Below are 20541 nucleotides of genomic sequence, written 5' to 3'. Positions count from 1 at the left end.
GTGAAAAATGACATTGCAATAATAATTTTTAAAAGAAACAAAAGCTTATCCTGCAGGTCTTGGAAATTAATTTCTATTACAATGCTGATCTATTGCGAGGGCAGGCTGTCACCTACCGCTGTTGCGCACTTTCTAGCAGTTTCTTACGAAACATCTAGATCTGGTAACTCATAAATAAGACACTGGACACCACGGATTCTTATAAGGTAATCCAATCTGGCAATTCCTACAGCTCTCATACCGGTATTTTGTAAACAGCTACTAAATAAGTAAATGAAATCAAATATAGATTTTAAAGAGGGAGCAGATCTCTCGCATTTCTCTGAATCTAACAGAATATATTGCACCAGTTCTTTCAATTATCTCAAAGAAACCCAAAAATCCCATCCTTTTACTGTGCTGAAGCCTCCCAGATACGTAAGACTTCAAATGCACTTGACACAAGGCGAGGATCTGTCTCGCAGTCCAAATGATATTTGCTGCCCTGACAACAGCACACAAGCATTACTTATTAATTCATACATTATTGATAATCCTCTAATTTGTGTGTGATGGGAGGAAGTTGGTCTGCAAGTAAGTTATAAATGGAAGGTTATCAACAACTTGCAGAAGCCGGTGACAATGCTATATATAGCTGGTCCCAGCACACGCTCTGTCGATGCCACAAAACACGTTTCTTACCCACGGGTGGGACGAGTGCAGAGTTAGGAATGAGCTTCTACAGCAGCTACCATAAAATAGTTGCTTTTTAAATAAACTTCAAAGACAGAACAGTTGCTTTAAAGGTTATTTCCTGACGGAACACAGCACAAAGTGAGTCTCAGACTGTGCCCGTACACATAAATGTTTGCTCTCACAGCAGTATGTATGTGTCTTAACATCTAACCAGCAATATCGTCTGTTGGTGTACTTCAGATGGGTTCTGGCTCTCATTCCAACAAAGCAGTTGCTGGCTGGCACTTTGCCTAGTTAAACATGTATGCAGTTAGGCAATTTTCACCTCCAAGTGTTAAGCATGCCTACTGGTTAAACATAATCCTTGTATAAAACAGTAGCTGATGACTACACAGATAGAGAGTCGGAAATAATTCTGTATTTCTCAGCAATTGCACCAATTGTTTTTCATGTATTTAAATATATCGTACATAGCTCTACAATACTAAATAAGTTGATCACAATCAGGATCTCGTTTCGGCCTCACTCTAATTGATTTGTGCTCTGGATGGAACAGAAAACAAGCTGAAGTGAAACTGCTCCAGAAAGGAGCCACTCAGCCTGAAGAGTTGAGATGAACACAAGTGTTAGTAGGAAATGTTTGGGGCAGGAACCTAAACAAATACCTGCAGAACTGAGAGAGAACAGAGCATTATAAATACCAACAAGACGTCAATATGGCAAAACGACCTTTTGTTCTAGATGAATATGTTCAACAAAGCTCTGAAGTCTGAATCAGATGTAAATAGTCATATCACCAAAATGAATAAGAATTAAGAAGGTAAATTAATTCCTAGGGGAAATCACTGTAGATCTCATTAGTTCAGGAACAAGATACCTTAAAACTTTTAATTAAAGATAATATTTACTGCAAATGAATAAGAGTTGGCAGGTTTCAGCAGAAACCATAATCTCATTTATGCAAAGTTTTCTTATATTAAGGCAGACATCATTAATCTCATTGGAGATGCCCTCCAGACTGACAGTGCTGTAGCACTGAGGTGATTTCTTACAGAAGTCTTTTTATCTACACAAAAGAAATCTAACTCAAGCAGACACAAACCATAAGAAGGCCTGAGCAATTAGAGATATCACTCTGTGCAAATAGAGTACTGACTTTATCGTGTTAGTGAGCCTCTCGTAATGAGCTGACTTCTAACGGGGCCCATCTTCCCACTAGCAGCCGAAAAATTAACAATAACTAGAACTCATATTGCTCAGTTATCTGCACAGTAATCCATCTCAGGATCTGCTCTGACTTGGGAAGAAATTTCATCTTCCAGAGTCTGACTCCATAGAAAATTAAATAACAAACTGTAGATGATACGATGCATTCTCACCAGCTGTTGGAAGGCTCCACATTTCCTTTTTATCACTGTACAGAAACGGCAACGGGTTTCTTATTACAAGGCAGAATTCATACAAAGGCTGCCCTGCACTAACTGAACGTGCAGTCTGTTTTGGGCCATGTTCAGAAACTGTAAGTAAATGTCAAAAAATAGTTAGTTAGGTTTTGGTAACCGCAAACAAGTTAACCGCCCTAAAACATATGTTTTGAGAAGATAAAGCTCCATGTGGGTAAGAATTTGCAGGATTTTATATCTGACGTGCTAGTTATGTTAACAAAAACTTGCCTTGCTGGTTTGTAGCAAGTAATTAATACCCACCCTAGCATACCATGGCATGGATATTAGTGAACTGCAATAAGAGCAAAAAAAAACAAATTGATCCAGGGTATCTGTCTATTAATCAAAATATAATGGCAAGTAATTAATAAATGAGCACTGTACATGACCTAATCATTATGGCAAAGTTACTGCATATTGCATGTCCAGTACAAATGCAATTGAGCTTCAGAGTTTTATAGAGCTTTAAAATCTGTAGGTTGAAAGACTAACTAGAGTGCAAAAGATGACATTACCACAACGTTCATAATATTTTTTGTGTGCGGTTCAAAACAAAGCTTGAATTCTGTCTCTGAGCAATAAAAAAGTTCTTTGATAACATCATAACTGGCACAAGATTTTGTTACAAAAAGCCCCAAAGCACTCGAGTTCACTTCCATGACTACAGCCTGATTTGTTTTATTTGCTAATCTTTCATCAGAAATGTACAAACAGTTCACAGACTTCACCTGGATAATCAATGTGTAACCCTCTTTCTGTCATGCTTCCCTGCCCACCGGTCAGTCAGCATAAACATTTTCACTGTAACAACTGCTCAGACTTGGAGTGCATCTTAAGGCTGCAATATCACCACTTGCTAGGATCTAAAGAGAAGTCTACATCAGTAGACAGCAAAATCAATGCTCACCCGATTACAGATATTTTTCAAAAATATTGCAGGCTCAGTTCATTCATCTTTTATGTCGGTTTTCCACTTTGGGCCAAATACCAGCAGGGCTGCTTCTGCAGTATGATGGATCTTAGTGGGACTAAGGATCTGCTTTCATGACTGCCATATAAACACTCTCGTGCTCTCTCGTCCCACCTGGTCGTCCAGGGCACATTTTTTTGTCCTTCCCCTAAAAGCTGGGAAATTGAAAAAGAGGTGAGGAGGGGAGGAGAGAGCCTTCACCGCCCCTCTGCAGGAGATATGAGAGGAAACAACCCGGGGCGCGCAGCTCTGAAAAACTTTGACATTTAGACCAGAACGTTTCCTCACACATACACATTTATCTCCATAATTCTCCCATCTTATGAAGAACGGTGAGATTTCTGCAAGCCTGATTCCTGCAAACCAAGGGCTAAGTTTATGCCGAACCGCAGCTTTATAACACACTCCCACACGTCCACAGCCACTCCGCTCCCCGGGAGGCCTCGATATCTCTCCCCATGCCCAGCGACAGGTTTTACTGAGGGGGTTTCTCCCTTATAGGAGGCCGTGGATCTGGTTCTTCCTGCCGAGAAGACAAAGAGCTATTTTCCCTTTCTGTTTAAGCACTAACCCTAGCCATGTTTGCTCTCAGGGACTGCTGCAAAGCCTCAGCATTTGGGTCTGCCCTGTGAGCACTTTGGCGATGTGGAGTGAAAGGTGTCCAGGTGTGCACAGCCTGCCCGTATCCCTGACAAGCGGATTTTGCCCGTTTCGGCCTCATTTTTGTGTAACTCTGTGTTTTATGCAACATTTCGTCACGGCGCTGCTCACGCCGGGCGGTGTGAGGCATTTCATCGCAGCCCCTCAGCGAGGGGTTGGGGGGGGGGCGGGGGCACTGCCTGCCCCTCACGGCACACGGACTTTATTTTACTGCCACCTAGCGGGAAAAAAAATAAAAACAATAAAAAACCAAACAAAACCCCACGATTATTTTAAAAAGTACTAAAAAGTAGCGGCTCCCGAGCGCAGGGAGCAGCCCTGAGGGGCCCGTCCCCTCACGGGGCTGAGCGGGTCCCCCCCCCCCTTCACCCCGACCCCCCCCTCCCCTCAGCGCCCCCTCAGCCCCGAAGCTTCTGGAGCGGGGCCGCGCGCGGGAGCCCCGCGGTTGCCATGGCAGCGGCGCCGCGCGTCACGTGACCGGGGCGGGGCGGCGGGCGCCATCTTGTGCGCCGGGGGCGGGCGGCCGGTAAAGGCGGGGCCGGGGCCGTGACGGGACCGGCCGTGAGGTGAGGCGAGGCGCCCGGGAGCCGTCCTCCCGTCCCGTTTTCAGCTCGTCTGCCTGCCCCAGCCCAGCTCCCGGCCTCAGGGAGCTCGCCCGCTGAGTTGACGCCGCCGCGCTGCTGAGCCGCGGGGGTTGTGGCGAGGATGGACAGGTGCCGCATGCTGTAGGTTTTCTGTGGTATTTCTCTTCATTTCTTTCTTTATTTGTTTTTATTTTATGCTGTGGGGGTGTTTCCGAGCTGCTGGGGGCGGTGCGGGTGCGGGGACCAGCCCTCAGCGAGCCCCCAGGGCTGGGCAGGGGGTATGGAGCGCACGGCGGCCTCAGCGGTCCCTAATATATATAAACATAGGGCACCTGGCATTGCCCGCAAAGGTAAGGGATGTGAGGAGGAGGGAGGCTAAGCCCCAGGCCCGGAGGTGCGGGTTTGTTGCCGTTTCCCCTGGTTACCGGGCGTTTTGCCCCGGTGCATCCCCATGGGAGCCTGGCCCCGGCCCTGCTGCAGTCTCTGGGGCTCTGTGGGGCTCATGAGCACAACTGGCTTCTAACAGCTCATCCTTATTTGTGGGATGTGCAGGAGCTGTGGCTGTGTGGGTCCTCTGCATGGCATTAAAATATTAACAGCGAATAAGCTTCATTTGTAGTGATCTGCAGTGTGCTTCTGCGATCGTTTGACACATCAGCTGCTCTCCTTCTCTTTATTCACTTTATTCATTTTATCACAGCTGTTTTAGAATGCCTCGTGCAGTTCAAAACTGGAGGAAAAAGATTGTGGAAGATAGAGGATGGGAGTGCATGTGAAAAAGATCGATGTTGAAATTCATTTTCTTGGCACCATCCTCGTAAATCTGTTTTACATATAGTTAAGGAAATGAGCTTCTTACTTCAGATAAGATGAGCTTCCAGAGCAGCCTAACAGCAGGCATCTGTTGCCCCACAAGGAGAGATCTGGAGCGCTGAACTGGAAATAGTGTGTGGGTGAGAAGTGAGGTCTCCATCTGCGAGCAGCTGCCTGGGGAAGCAGCAGTCACTCAGCCCACGTGCTGCCCGGCCAGCTGAGCCCTGGTGCCTCAGACAGGTGCAGAAGGTGGAGCTCCTCTGCCCCATGCAGCTGTCCTGCTTATTTAACTTACTGATAAGCAGCTTTTGTCTTATTGCTGCAGGTGTTATTGGTGGTGCTGTTCTGCAACTTCAGTGTTGTGTTCCATCCTAACTTGAAAAATGTGCTTAATGTAAAGTGTGGTTTTCAAAAATCCCAAACCGAACTTATCATTTTAAGACACTGTTTCTTTTTAACTGAGCAGGAGCATGCACTGAAGTAAGAAGTAGCAGTTGCAGTACTTCTTGTAGTACTACTTGTACTTCTGCTGTGTGCTGTAACAGGTTTCAGCTGAAACTTCAGGGCTTAAGCCTGAGTTGGACACAAACTTACCCAGTCAGATGCGTCTTGGTGACAATCCTCGCTTGCATATGTGCTAGCAGCATCAGCCTCTGCATTTTCAGTGTCTATTTCTCCATATAGATGTACTTGTGTGAGACCTTAACAGTCTTAAGAGGCTAAACATTCAGTTCTCTTTGATCCCTTCAAATACATATTAATTAAAAGTCAAATAAACTACTTACAAGACAGAAGTGCAAGTTCTGTTACTGCAGAATACTAGAAAGACAAACGTATAAATTGTTCCCCTTCTGAACTTAATTTTGAGACTATTTTGTGGTGCTTAACATGCCAAGTGTGTGAAATCCTTACAGAACTTCCTTTCTCTTTCCTCCTCACCTTTCCAGTATAATAGTGCAAAGTCTGCAAAAGTCATGTGTGTCTCAGCCAAAGTACTTCCCCCACCCCTGCTCAAATTTAAATTTGGCTGTCATCAATGATGATTAAACAAGGCTGCTCTACACCTGTTGCTGTCCTATGGTCTGTGATTGGGACAAAAGACTGAAGATCTTGCATCCTTTATTGGGGATATTAAGGAGACTTTGACTTGCCTTGTATATATGTGTCATAAGGGTGATTTTACTCCTTTTGTAATTTGAGTTTGTCATAGGAGACATCAAGAGGATATGGTTAATCCTTTTGGAAGCCTTATGTTCCAGACAGATTCTGGCTTCCCACTGCTTGTGCCCTGCTCCAGAGCATACAGAAATCAGGCTATTTCTCTGAAAGCTTGACAGTGCTAGTTTTTTTTTTTTTTTTTTTTTTAATAAATGTTTGCCTAAAATCACCTTGGGGAGACTACAGTTCCAAAACAGGTTGCTGCATGGCATATATCCTGCTTCCCTGTCCCTGGTGCTAAGAAGCTGTGTTTCTAAATTGTTTTGTAGACCTTTATTTTATCTAGGACAGAAAAATAGAAAAATACACACACACACCCCCCCCACCCCTCCAAGATAGTTTTCACTGCAACTATATCAGATCCTTGTAGGAAGGTGAATGGCCAACAGAAGTTGCCAGAGACATTAAAAGAAGGCAAAAAGAAAATTTCACAAGGTACCAAGCACTGCTTTGTCTGGTGACACACGTTGCTACATGTTGTGCACAATAAATCCAACCAATTATTCTTACCTAAATTAAACCTGTTGAATTGTATTTTACTTCAGTGTTGTGATAACTTAATTGTGGGTGCCCTCCTTCTGAACTGGAAGGGAATAGGGAGAAATCTTCTAAGTTATAGATGGAATGCAGTTCATATTTAGTTTGTCTTAATAACTGCACCGGTCTGAAGTTTGTGGTGTTGAAAGGGACTGGAGGCATGCACATGCTGCGCTGCTGTGTTCATGCTTCCCTCATCTTGGCTCACGCAGTGACTCTTTGCATCTGTTCTTCATCCTGTGAAAACCAAGCTGGCTGTATGCAAGCTGCTTATCGCGCTGGATTGAAGCTAAAGCCGGCAGTCATGTGAGTGGGGAGATTAGGGCCTGCTTATGGCAGTGGAAAAACTACTCCTGGGCTGTAACGGCCTGTCTGCACCACAGTGCATGTGTGTCGCTTAAGGGGGTACTGGTGGGTTAAGCGTCCTGTTTGGAAACTAATCTAGCTTTACGTTTCTAATCTAATTTCTGTTAGTGCATTTCTCTCTTTTACTTAAAAGGAAAAATTAAATTATATGCAACTTTCTCATCAAAAGAGACAGCAAAGAGATCAGAGTGGCCGCGTGGTGTGGAAACTGGTACTCGTGGGTCTGGAGGAGAGGGGTGGGGAGCAGAAGGCCTGCGCAGGAGACTTGCAAGGGATGAGTGGGTACCAAAGAGGTCAGAGGAACAGCCAGGAGCTTTTCTTAGGGACAGGGGATATTATGGGAAAGGTTATGGTGCCCTGGAGAGAAGGAGGGTGAGAGCCGTATGGGAGTGCCAGGAAATTGCTAGGAAGAAGATGAGGTGCTGCGAAGCCTAGGTAACATACCTGGGAAGTGACTGGTAGTGCTAAGAAAGCAGCTTGCAGGGGGAAAACTAGGCTGGAGATGGAGGGAGGAAATGAAACATGGTTCTTGTATGAAGTAATCACTTCTAGCATTTGGACCACAGGCAACGGTGTTATTCATATAATGTCAAATTGTCTTTCTTCTTCTTCTGGCCTCAGTTTGAACTCCCTAGTTCTTGGCCAAATTAAAGAATGCAAAGAATTAAGTAAATTGCAACACTAGCAATATTTTACCTTCAAGGCAAGCTTTGGATTACTTATGGGGTTCTGTGGGATTTTGGAGATAGATATTGAGTGTTTAGAAATGGGACAGAAAACTTATCTCTTCTTTGAGTTTGTTCTTCCTGAGTGGAGGAAAGGGCTGCGAGAACATGACTTGTGAAGGCAGGGGAAAGGGAAGGCAAAGGTACAGTGGTGGGGGATTAAAACAGCGGGGATGGAGTTGGCATGAACTTGAGAATGGTATTACAATATCAGGGGTTAGAGGTAAAAGAAGTAATAAATAAAATATAGGTCAGTCTGTAGTTCCTGGCAGATTGAAAGTCCAGGATAGAGTAAAATAGGTCTGCAGAGGATGGGTTATTTTAGAAGAGATAATGCAGTGTGGCCACCTGAGAACACAGGAGAGCAAGGAAGGCATCTGAGAAGACAAAAACTAAAACAGCCACCCACCCTGGGAGATGGGAAGAACTGTGGGACAAGTGGCAGCTCATGAGGAGCAGGAGGGTAAAAATGACTGCCCTCTTGGGTCCTATTAAATAAAAAATATGGACAGAGTGCCGTATGGAATGATAAGAAAAACTGAATTTTAGAAATTTCAGCTATTTTACATTGTTTGGAATTAAAAAGACTTTCTATGTGCAATGTCTTTTCCAGTGATCCTTTTGCTGCACACCATGAATACATGCGGCAGATGATGAGAAGCTTTTCTGATCCCTTTGGACGAGATCCATTTTTCAGTATAACAGATGGCGAGGAGAGAACAGTAGATCGAAGAGTGCGCCAGGATTCTCAGGTTGCTCTGAGAGGAAATCGCAGAGTAAGCCTTTTCTTAATCTCTAAGGATTGCTACACGGAATTTACATTTACTGGTAATAGAGCTGGCTTCACATTTCCATACCTACTAAACTTGGCCCAGTGGAAACAGAGCCTCAACTGTTACACCCTTGGTCAGATTGTCTTATAACTGAGTAAAATGTGAATATATTTTTAATTAGTTAATGGCTTCTTGTTTAAGCATTTATTACTGAACACTGACAGACTTGTTAAAATTTTAATTTTGACAGAAACAAAACTGTCTATTATTGAACACTGTTCATTTAATTAAATGTCTTCAATAAATATTTATCAAACACTTGTTTTAATGAATATGAAGTATTAAATGTTTCTATTGTAGAAAGGCATTAAAAAATCCAAAGCCAGAGCCTTCTCTGAACATGATTTCCTTTTTATGCTAACTTCTCTCTATGAGGTACATCGATATGTTGGTGCCTTTACTCTGCACTTGAGTATCTTGTGTCTAGTTACTTATGTTGAAATTGGATTTGAGTGAAATCATAGTTCCAGCCACCTAAATAGTATCTATACAGATATGTTAAGCCCTGATTCAATCCCTTTGTTGTAACTAAAGGCTTCACATTCTCTATTTGGTCTGATTCTCTTTGGTCTCCTCTGTGTACATAGCAGGTAAGTATTAAAGATCTGGGGGATTTGTATGGAACCTGGTATTTCTGTAAACTACCAGCTGCAGTTAATAAGTGGGTAACAATGTTTTACATGAAGTAACTTTTCAACTGCTTGGGCATTCAGGACAATTATAGCTTATGCTTCTGTAACTAAGTCTTATCTCTTTTCTGTGTTTAGAAAGAATGTACATTCAGTGTTGGTTCCTATTCTTCCACCAAGCTAAATACCTTGCTTTTGAATGATCTCTTCATTTAATGAACAATGCTTGGTTTTTAAAAAACTATTGGAAGGCAAAACATATTGCTGTTGTTATTCAAACCTAGATGTTAAGAGCCTAATAAGCACAGTTGAAACTCAGACTGTCACCTACTTGTCAAAAGGGTAACTGTCAGATTCCTTCCTCCATGCTCATACCTCACCAGTTAGTTTCAAATATAGATGTCGCTGGATCTAATTGGGGCATGGTCTTTTTCTCTGCTGAAGCAGGTTCTTATGCCTTGGTTCAGTAGATGCCAAAAAACAGATTGGACTTCTTTTTTCCTTGATACCTTAAGAGATTTCTATCCCTTATTCTTAGCAACAAGTTAAAGCATGCCATGCTTTATCTGTGGTTACGGAAGGGAACTGAAGGTGCAAGAGCACTGTTATTTTGATAAGCACAAAGGAATTCCATATGTGCTAAAATCTTTCCAGTATCTTTCAGTGTTCCTCATCTTTCACCTGAGAGGTGTAAGATGTCACAAAACTATACTGATTATTTGAGCCTCATAGTTGTCACAGACTCCTTTTATTGGCAGTTGCCTAATCTACAGCTTTTAGCATGTATTATAGAATAAGGACTCCATAAACTTTGTGACTTAATTTCTGGTGATATCCTTTGATACCTGATACTATCATGCTCTTTTCTGTCACTAATATATTAGTCTGTAAGAGTTCATGAAGTTATTCAGGAATTATATAATTCCTTCTGTTCTTACTATGAAGTGTTTAGTATTCTGCCCAACCGGCCTTTCTTTAGATAGGCTTTTATGTAACTCTCCAATCTTAGTTTCCTGGAAACACCAATTTGTTTCCTAGCATTTCATTGCTGTGTTGTGTAGGGTTATTCAATATCAGTTGGTCAAACAGGAACTGTTCTTGCTGGTGTTTTTAGCTACATCTATTTATACAGCTTCAGAAGCATGTAACTTGCTCGTGGGGGATATGTCTTCAGGTGGTTCTATATATGATGATAGACTTACTTAGACCTTCTTTGCAATGACCTTTGAAACTGCTGACAAATTAGACTTCATTTGGTTTATTGCAGGAGATGATGGTTATTTTAGAGAAATCTTTTATAAATACATGAGTCTGTAATACATAGTGCTTGTGAATGGGTCAGCTGCATTGCTTTGTATTTTAGCACTTAAACATGCTGGTCTTCTGAAATCACATAAACTTCCATTAAATGGGGCTATTGATTTGTTGTTTTTAATCAACTTTGGATTTCTATGGCATGAATAGAACAAAGTGTTTTCAGAGCAGTAGGTGATATCTGAATGACTGTGTCTTATCATAAATAATTTTAGTACACAGGTTACGTTATACAAGTGTTTTTCAACTGTTAAGGGTTTCTAGTACCTACATATGAATAAGCTTAAAAACAATAGCTGTCACAACACTTAAAACATAACTAACGTTAAATATTTTTACTTCTCTATACCCAGAGACTGCTTCATATTACATTGTCAAGGCACTCTGAATTACCAAGGTCCTCTTGAATGTTTGTCTTTAGATGATCAGAAATGTTTAATGTCACTTGCTGTATGTGAAAAGGCAAAAGGTATTTCTGCTGTGTCCCCTACTAGGTACAACAGCTAAAAGACACTGGTCCTTTTTCTTCCAGGCAACAAGCTTCTCCCTCATGCCCTTTGCAGGCTTTGGTAGCATGGTCAGTATCCCAGGAGAAATGATCTTTGTGCCTCTTGCTAATACGTGCGTACTGTCAGCATAACTAAAGCATGGACAAGGGCTGGTGTTGGTGTGCTTGCAACCTGCTCTTACTGGTGCTGGGGTATGAGACACTAAATAATTAAAGATTGTTTCGGATTCAGTGAAAATGCTGGGTGTAGGCTAAATATGCTGGTGTGGAGGCTGGAAAAGTTACTATTTAGCAGCTTGCTTTTCTGCTCCATGGTGTCTGTTAGGGCTTGTTCTTGAGTGGAGTTGAATGAAATAATACCTGGAGCGGGACTCCTGCCCGAGTGCTACCTGCGGATGACCACTAATGGCTTGCAGCATGCTTGTGGCCATGGTGCTCACCGAGACCTGTGGTGCTCGTGGCTAAGACCAGTCAGCTTCAGGAGACAATTTCTGCAGGGACTGGGCTTGGGATGGTTTTGAGCTGCAGGGTTTGGGGCCCTGAATATCCTGTAAAAGATCTGTAACACCTACCTGAGGGAAAGCAGATCTATTATTTGCCTCAGAGGTTTTTGCTTCCTTTGGAGAGCTTTAAAGAGTCCTTAAGTTCAAAACCAGGAGCTTAATTAGTGGCTTTTAATTGGAGATCAGGTAAAAATAAGCATGAATATTTTTGAATGTTCAAAACTAAAAATTACTTGTTTAACTACCTCTTACAGAGGCACAGAATGATAACTTGCCCTGTGCAGGAAGTGCGTTAGCTAATCGAAGTCCTTTTGCTATTACACAGACCAGTTTTATCCCCTAGTCTATAGTGAGTCTGTAGCTATGACTGATTGCTATATAATGTTCTTGGTTCAGTGTCCAGACTTTTAACTGCAGAGAGCAGTTTTCTGGAGTTACTGATGTTTAAAGCTAGTTTAAGGCATCAAATCATTATTAATTTACAATTATAATTATTGCATAGAGCTTTTGATAGCCCTAAAGGATCCAAATTTCTTGCTGCTTGGGAGAAGACTTTCTGAACCTGAATTTTACTGAGCTTTGTGCTTATACTGCAGATTTTTGATTTTATAATACGTAGTTACTTAAGTATATTTAAATCTAATTGCATATATTTCCAGTAGTTGGAGGAATGTGGGGCTTGTTTACTGTCAGTAGCACCTGGGTGATGCCGAGGGCCTGCTACGTGCAGCCCTGCACCTGCCTTCCCCTCCCTGCTCTGCAGCCTCCTGCTGAAGCTGAGCCTCCACCCAGCGCTGTGCCCGCAGCTGATCAGTGTGCTCCAGCCTGAGCCCCTGGTGTCAGTGACGAGGCACCATGGTGGGGACTTAGAGCAGCTCCTGAGTAAAAGTTCACGGTACAAGGGGAAAGGCATGGTGAAAATCATCTCTACCATCCCCACCTGCTGCACTGGAGAGGAGCCCAGAGGAGCATGCTCATTTGGGAGTGCATTGCGAGCTTCCCAGGTGGCTGCTTAGGATAGCCTACCCTTTTCCCTACTTTGTCTCTTTGGTATTTTTTGGTTTCTTTTTTTTTTTTTTTTTTAAACTAAAGATAGCTTTCATCTGTGGAGGCAGTATATGCCATCAGCTACAGACCCTACTAATAATACTGTGTGTAGAAACCTGTCTTAACGCCCCTTGTGCAACACTGGATCTTTTGCTTTCATCTCAAAATAATGAATGTTTTGTTGGATACTTCCATAGCATCAGGTAATTAAGTTGCCATTAGGATCCTGAGTTAGGGTTCTCTGATCTTTCCTTGTTGCCAGTTTTAGCTGAGTAACCACTTTCTTCTGAAAAGGAACTGTCATCTGGGATGCGTTTTCAGTGTGATTCCATATGTATTAAGGGATTTGCATAACAAAGATAATTTGATCTTCAAGTACGTAAGGTATGGAGTTAGGTTAGAGTGCATATGGCAATAGCTCTAGCACACTAGCCACAATATGAGCTTACTCATACTTACATTCTAGCATCAGAAGTCTTCCAGTTTTGTCTTTCCAGCATCTCCAGCTTAGCAATCAAGTTCTTCGTGCTAGCTTTCATTTTTTCACTTGAGAAAATGCAGTTTGTCTTGCTTGTCTATTAATTGCGGGCTACGAAATACCCTGTTGGTCTTCCTTGCAGGAAAAAAAAGCATGTCAAAAACAGCCTCAAATTGAAGAATCACAACACTTTGATTTAATTTTAACTGTTGTATTGTTTTTCAGCATGATGCAGATTTTGGGGACCCTTTTTTTGCAATGGACAGAATGATGTCAAATATGAGAAACAGCATGCTGGAGATGCAAAGAAAATTTGTAAGTTTTTTTTACACTTGTTTTAAAACTCTTTGTAGTAAAGAATGACAGTTACTTAAAATGTTACTCCAAAATTCCTGCTAAGAAAAAGGTTACTGCTTGGAAGCAGATAGTAAGAAAACACTGCTTCCCACGCCCACCCACAATATATAGCGGTGTTATTTCAGTGTTGTCACTGATTATTTGCCAACAACACTACTCTAAATGTATACTTGGTTCTCTAGAGCTTCAAACTTCTCAGAGTTATCTGGTTTCTGGCTGTTGCCAGAGCTGACACCTTAAGTGAAGGAGCTGTCTGAAGTGTTACTGAATACTTAAAACAACAAAACACCAAACACCTAAATGCCACCCTGCATCTAGATCTTCCAGTGTGTTTTATTTTCAGTGCGGCTTCTTTCTTCAGTCTTTGAAGATAACACTGATATCTCTTAAGTGTTACTGAATATATTGACTGTGTTACTCTGATCTTGTAAAATGGCTTGTTACCATCATTGCTCAAGCCCTGTTTCACCTGAACTCTTTGTTTCTTACTGTGTATTGTATGGGGTAAGACTGGCCTTACAGGTTATCTTCAGTACTAAATTAAGCCATGCAAGAACAAACTTCTGAGCGGTTGCTTGTTACTGCCCATGCTCTTCATTTGTTGACATGCTTCCTGGCATGGGGAGGCTGGTGCCCAGACAACACTAGGACAACAGTAGGAGCATATCTAATGCCTGGGTCTGTTCTTGACAGCCTATAACTGTGGTGCCAGGACTTGAGGATTAATTTATCAGGGCTATTCCTCTTATTCGTAGTCTTAGAATGTGAGAAGTGTCTTACCCACAACATCATCTCTTCTTAATAAGAAGACTGTATTGCTTGTAGGATGAACTGTCTCTCCATCCAGATGCACACACCTTCAGCTCCTCCTCTGTGATGACATATTCCAAAATCGGGGATGAACCGCCAAAAATTTTCCAAGCCTCAGCTCAGACGCGCACAGCTCCAGGAGGTGTAAGTAGTCCTGAGCAAAAGTGTGGTGTGTAATTATCAAGTTCATCCATACCAAACCTCAGTTTTCTTCCAGTTCTGTCTGCTGGAGACAGTTACTCTTATAATTTAGAAAAATGTCTTTGTAAATGTAGTCTTTAATAAAGAATACTTATACTAATGTGCCGTTTTCTTCCTTGTTATTTGTGTATTTCTAAGTATATATCTAAATTTTATACCTGCCAAAGACTGGAAAACTTGAGTGCCAGAACAGCTAATTTCTCAAGGAGGTCTTCAGGTGTCTTGCTCTTTGCTATAAATCACTTTCTGTGCATTTAAAACTAAAACTGTCTACAGTAGAAGATAGCAAAAGGCAGTCTACTTATGCAAAACAACACTCTCTTTACTTGACTACTTTTAAATGCTTATGTAAGGCTTCATATGAAGATGCCCTTTCATTGACTTCGTCGCAGCTGTTGCATCTAATTCTGCTAAGAAATTTGAATTTGAATTTGAACCCTGAAGCAAGGTTCATGAAAGACTATATGTGAGCAGTAAAGGCCGTTCAGCATGATTGGCTGTGGGATATGTTCAAGCTCAAGCAGACACTCAGTTATCAAAAAGGTTCTAATAATATACTTATGAACACAGTGATAAGTGGTTGCCTGGGTTTCAAGCCAGTCAACATGACAACCTAGTAATTAGTTGTCCCTTCATGCTGAGAATATTGGCATCAGCTATTACTCATTCTGTTGTCACGGAGAATATTGAAGACTTGTCTGCATGTAGTATATTTAGACTAGGCTTTTTTCCCAACAATTAATATCCAGCATGTGCGTTAGTTATGGAGCTTTAGATGTTCTTGTTTAATCTTTCTGTCTGTTGGCAGAAGGAAAATAGACTTGATCTGTGTTGTGGTATATTTCCTGCCAACACAAGAAGTAAGGCAACTGGAAAAGCATGTAAAACCTAACTTTTGAAAAAGTCAGATATTAAAAAAAAAAAAATAATTGAGGAAGAAAATTGATAGATTTGTTTTTAATCTTTTTGTTGTTGGAAGGACACTTACTTCCTTTTTTTTGTACAGGTTAAGGAGACAAGAAAAGCACTTAAGGATTCCGAAAGTGGACTGGAAAAAATGGCTATTGGTCATCACATTCACGATCGTGCCCATGTCATAAAAAAATCAAAGAACAGGAAGACTGGTGATGAAGAAATAAACCAAGAATTCATCAACTTGGATGAAAGTATGTCCTTTTTATGCAGTTTTCTATTGTTATACACTGATACCAATTTTGGAGTGCTAGTTATAGTTCTTGACATTGCAAAAGGGGCAGTCTTGCAGAAAGTGCTAAGTCTGCAAATCAGTTCTTATACTCAATAAAAACTCAAACATTTGAGGCTAAGGTAACCAGTTAAGCATTCTGTTACAATATACAAGCAAATAGTGCCAATTATAATAGCTGTTTGTATTTGAAGGTACTTCAAACACATTTTTAACGGAATATTGCTATCTGTTGTGCATTAGTTTAAATGGCCATACTGCTCATGTTGGTAATAGAAAAGATGTATTTCAGAGATGCATGATTAAAGTGTGCAGATACTTTTTACAACACTGACTTTTCTTTTATCTTTGAAACTTAAGCCCAACAATGATTTTAGTTGTCTCAAACAGCCTAGAAAAAGTTTGCAGGTTGTGTACAAAATCATGAACAATGCTGTACAAAAACCTGCTTGTGATTAAATGTTTTTTCTATCTTGCTTGCATTGATTTAAAGATAATATTAAACTGTTTTTCAGCTGAGGCCCAGACTTTTGATGAGGAGTGGCAGAAAGAGATAACTAAGTTCAAGCCGACTAGAACCAGATACAATTTAGAAGCTCCAAAATACAGGAGTATTCAGCACATACCTAAGGAAGATGGATTAAAAAGGTAAAAATAGTTTGTTACTAGATAAAGGAAATATCAGCAAAAGTGAAAATTCAATTCTGAAGTAATCTGTTTATGAACAAACAATCCTCACTGGCAATCTGAGAGCACTCTTTTTGCTCCAGCTTTTCTGATGATGTTGCAATTAATACAAGGCAGTATTTTTATAAGTAAATCTTGAAGTTAGTATTTTGACTGTGCAAATTGCTTTGATTTAACAGGCTAAAATGTTACAGCATTTTTTTCTAGAGCTGCATGCCAGTGCTCTTAGCTCAACTCTATATAGGTGTTAACATTCCCTCCCCCAGTTGTTAAACTGGGCTAGTTGCATTAAGATAAAATCCTCACTGAGGACTAGGTTAATCTGTTCTCCTGGGTAAAAGGAAAGACACCTTCCCTACAGTTGAAGAGAGAAACTCCTCTCTCCTGGGTTAGATTTCAAATGAGACCTCTTATAATCCTAAAATGAAGAAGTTTGTGTAGGGAGGAGTGCTTCATCTGTAAACCCAGGAACCTCTCCTGCTATCCACCAAGCTTCAGTTTTTCTCCTACTGATGTAGTTTCAGTGGAAGGTGTAATGCCTTTATCAGTTTCATGTTTGGTAGAGAAGAAGGCTGCAGAAGGGGAATATTCCTGTTCTCTAAGCTACACAGCACTTCTGGTACCTCTTCAGTCCTAGAAGCTTACTACAAAGGCTACTTTACCTTCATTTTTCAAACAAAGCTGTTTCATTCTTCCCATCAAGTGTGTGAGAGGAGGAAGCAGTTCAACCCTGTGGTAGTAACAGCACAGGTTTGGAGGGAATCTGTTCTACAAACAATGACTACACCTTTACATCAGTAATGAAAAAAATGTATTTCCCCACCCCTGTATTGTATGGTGGTTGTGATTTGTTGTGCTTCTCTGTTTCAGGGAGAAACCACTTGCATCTGTGGGTTTCAGGGGACCCAGAGTTTCTATGGAGAACCTCAGTGTGAAAGGAACACATGTCCCCATCAAAAGCAGCAAAAAATAAAATGTTTCCATTGTCCATTTGGATGGAGATTCTTCAAAGAAGATAATGGTGCTGCACTGCTTATGTTCATATAAGTATACACATGTATGACCAATCTGTCTTCTGTTTTAGTGTGTCTTGCTACTGTACTCTATTGACTTTTGAATGTCGTTTAAAACTTCAGATCCTAGGTTGTCATCTAGTGTCAGTAAATATGAAAAAGACACAAAACAAACCTTTCTACTAAAAAGCACTTTAATAGTTTATCAGTAATTCTGTTTAAAAATGGATGCTTTGGTTAGCAGAGTCTCCTCCACTTACACCTGCACCAGTCTCAAACTTCTTATTAAGCCTGATAATTTTGTCCCATATAGTGCAACTTGCACAGAAAGTAAATTCCATTCTTACTTTGTGTGGCCGAAATAACTTGTTCTGGTGACACAGCAATCAACAGCCATTTCAGTATGCTGTAGCCACTGTATATGTAGCTTTAAATTCATACTTTAAATTGGTATAGGATCCCCAGATTTATCTTTTTTTTTTTTTAAATGAAGAAAAGTGAGAGGAGTACTAAAATAAGAAATTGTGTTTATCAGCATTCTTTCATTCATAAGCTGCACTTAACATCTCTCATCTCCATCCCTAGCCTGTTAATCTCATATTTCTGATCCTTTGTATGTTTCCTTTGGAGGTAGCCCATTATTCTTCAGTCTTGAAGGTTCTCCACAGAAGTTTTTCACTACTCTAGAATAATATCAGTGTCCTAAGAAGCTCAGATGTAACTATCAGCTCTTAATTTGGAAGAACATGGGAGAAATGATTCAGTAATGTGCAACCATTCATTATCATTTCTTGTCCTAAAAAAATAAAATATCCCTACATGCAGGAAACCATTTCCCCCCTCAGCTGAGATGAGATCTTATTTCATGCACTGATTTAATGGATGTAAAAGGATCCTATATCTAACACTTGATCTCCCTTGACACTTTTTTCATCATCATTTGGTGAAAGGGTCTGGTTCTATAGGAAAGCAAACTGACTGAGAACAGGAAGTGTCTCTGTATTAGAAGTGTTAAGTTTGTGTGCTGTCTTGTTACTCTGAATTGATCTCATGTTGTAGAATAAATTTCTGTAGGTACAACATTCTAGCATTGGCACTAAAGCGTATATTTCAAGGCTAAAGCATAGTGTAGCCTTCAAAAAAAGTCAGTGTTAAAATTGTTTAATATTCATATGACTAAAAGAAATAGTCTAGGTTGTATCTTTCTGCAGGTTCCTCAGATTATTTAATGTTGTGTAAAAAAAAAAAAAGTACTTTTATTGAACTGACAAAGACAATAGTTTCTCTGCTTGTTTAACAGTGGCCTTTCTATTATTAGAGCAAATACTAGTAGCAATAACTTTTTTGCTGTTGCACTGTTCCACCAGCAGTCAAGGTAAGAGGATTTACTGTAGTAGGCAGCGTGTGTTGTGGCTCAGACGTGTGCACATCCCTTCTGCTGCCAATGCTGTGGGAGCAGAAACCTCTGACAGGGAAATGGGCAGAAAGCCATGTGTAATATCACAGTAATAATACCTGTGGAGGATGTCTGCCAGAATCCTTAATCTAAGGACGCTTTTATTCTCTTCAGAAGGTAAGAGTACAGCTTAGGGCCTGATCCTTCATTCACTGAAAACAACATCAAACTTGCAATTAATGTAATTGAGAATATCAGGCCATAGAGGCATTTTTCAGGTGTCACTTAAATTTCCTAGTGATAAACAGCAGGAAACATGTTGTAACTTCAAGAGAAAACAACTGAATTTTGAGAGATGTTGCCTTTTAACAGAAGACAATTCATCTGACTGCTTATATTTTTGCCTGTGCTTTACTGGGATGGATGAACGTACGCAATTGAGAAAATGGGAACATCACGGGTTAGAAAAAAAATCTTGGTAGAAAGGGGCTAATAGTTGTCATAGACTACTTTGTTATGCAAAACAATGTTAATGTTATGCAAGAGAAATTGTTCTACATAGGAACATCTGAAACTATAGTTCTTTAATAAAGAGTTATTTATTACTTATGCTTATTGTGTGGCTTACTTTACACCACAATGATATGTGCATCAGTTTGGGCTGCTTTAAAATATTCTTCCATATGACATCAGTGGCAACACAGCAAGGGGTCTGTTTCCAGAAGAAAAACATGCATATACCACAACACAAAACAGCTTTGCAGCAAGGAAACACTTGGTGTTAGGCCAAGTGTTTCTTGTATGAAAGACTAAGTTTCCCTCGTATAATCATAGTATCTCTATTCTCAAATACTTGAATAAATTTGCTATATATATATTACTTTATTGAGCTATGACTTGAGTATTAGTATGTCATCACTTCCAACCGCTAGCATATGCGTGCTCTTACCCCATGCTCAATGCGATGTAATTGCTTCTCTTTCAGGGTGGGGCTGAGGGAAGCCATGCAGGGTAACTGCATCAGCTTCACATGCTGCCTTAAGCAGGGATATTTTGTTTGTATCTATAATGCTGACTTCATTGGAGGCTTCATTGGAGCTTGCTGTTCTAATAAAGCATTAAATGGGCACTTGTGCTCCAAGCATCTCCCTTGTGTGTTATAAACTTGTATTGTTGTTCTTCTGCCACTGAGCCCAGCTCTTTACTTTCTAATTAGTAAACGCTATTAGTGAATATACCTGTTAATAGTAATGCTGTATTTGATACTTCAACCTGTTGCATTGTTTTTGTAAAATCTGCTAATCCTCCACTACACTTACAGTATTGCTGATACATGTTCAGACAGTGTCATTAGTAAACTTCATTCAGTAGCATAATCCTTACCATGAAGGTCACTAATTAAAATACTAAATAAGATCAAGAAGCCCTTAAAGTCCACTCCAGCAGGCCGTGTCCCCTGTCCCTCAGCGGCCGTGAGGAGAGGTGCTGCTTATCACAGTCCCCTACGTGCACACATGACATGACCCCGGCCGTGCTTCCCTAGTACCAGCAGCCCTTATTTTCATCTA

The 20541-nt window shown here is 40.8% G+C and overlaps 1 protein-coding gene across 3 annotated transcripts; it reads left to right on the top strand.

The window, feature by feature from the left end:
• Positions 1–4317: 4317 nt before the first annotated feature.
• Positions 4318–19582, top strand: MLF1 (myeloid leukemia factor 1). 3 transcript variants are annotated; one of them, XM_082766762.1, is made up of 8 exons: positions 4318–4475; positions 8607–8769; positions 11302–11346; positions 13531–13620; positions 14488–14616; positions 15680–15839; positions 16393–16525; positions 17435–19582. In XM_082766762.1, exons 1-8 carry the CDS (start codon positions 4456–4458, stop codon positions 17535–17537), a joined length of 843 nt encoding a protein of 280 aa, XP_082622888.1. In that variant the 5' UTR covers positions 4318–4455; the 3' UTR covers positions 17538–19582. The 3 variants fall into 3 exon arrangements, with proteins under 3 accessions (XP_082622888.1, XP_082622886.1, XP_082622887.1); XM_082766760.1 differs by lacking the exon at positions 4318–4475 and adding an exon at positions 7048–7208; XM_082766761.1 differs by lacking the exons at positions 4318–4475; positions 11302–11346 and adding an exon at positions 7048–7208.
• Positions 19583–20541: the final 959 nt, after the last annotated feature.

Source organism: Aythya marila, assembly GCF_965140915.1.
Source record: "Aythya marila genome assembly, chromosome: 9".
Classification (NCBI taxonomy): Eukaryota; Metazoa; Chordata; class Aves; order Anseriformes; family Anatidae; genus Aythya; species Aythya marila.
The sequence above is the reverse complement of the archived record's forward strand: the minus strand, read 5'-3'. Positions and strand labels throughout refer to the sequence as shown.

Bases quoted from the DNA above. Each gene is read 5' to 3' on its own strand.
- MLF1 (XM_082766760.1), top strand. From the start codon at position 7,063: ATGCACATGCTGCGCTGCTGTGTTCATGCTTCCCTCATCTTGGCTCAC. The intron at 7,209-8,606 runs GTGAGTGGGGAG...TGTCTTTTCCAG, and splicing joins AAGCTAAAGCCGGCAGTCAT to TGATCCTTTTGCTGCACACC. The intron at 15,840-16,392 runs GTATGTCCTTTT...ACTGTTTTTCAG, and splicing joins ATTCATCAACTTGGATGAAA to CTGAGGCCCAGACTTTTGAT.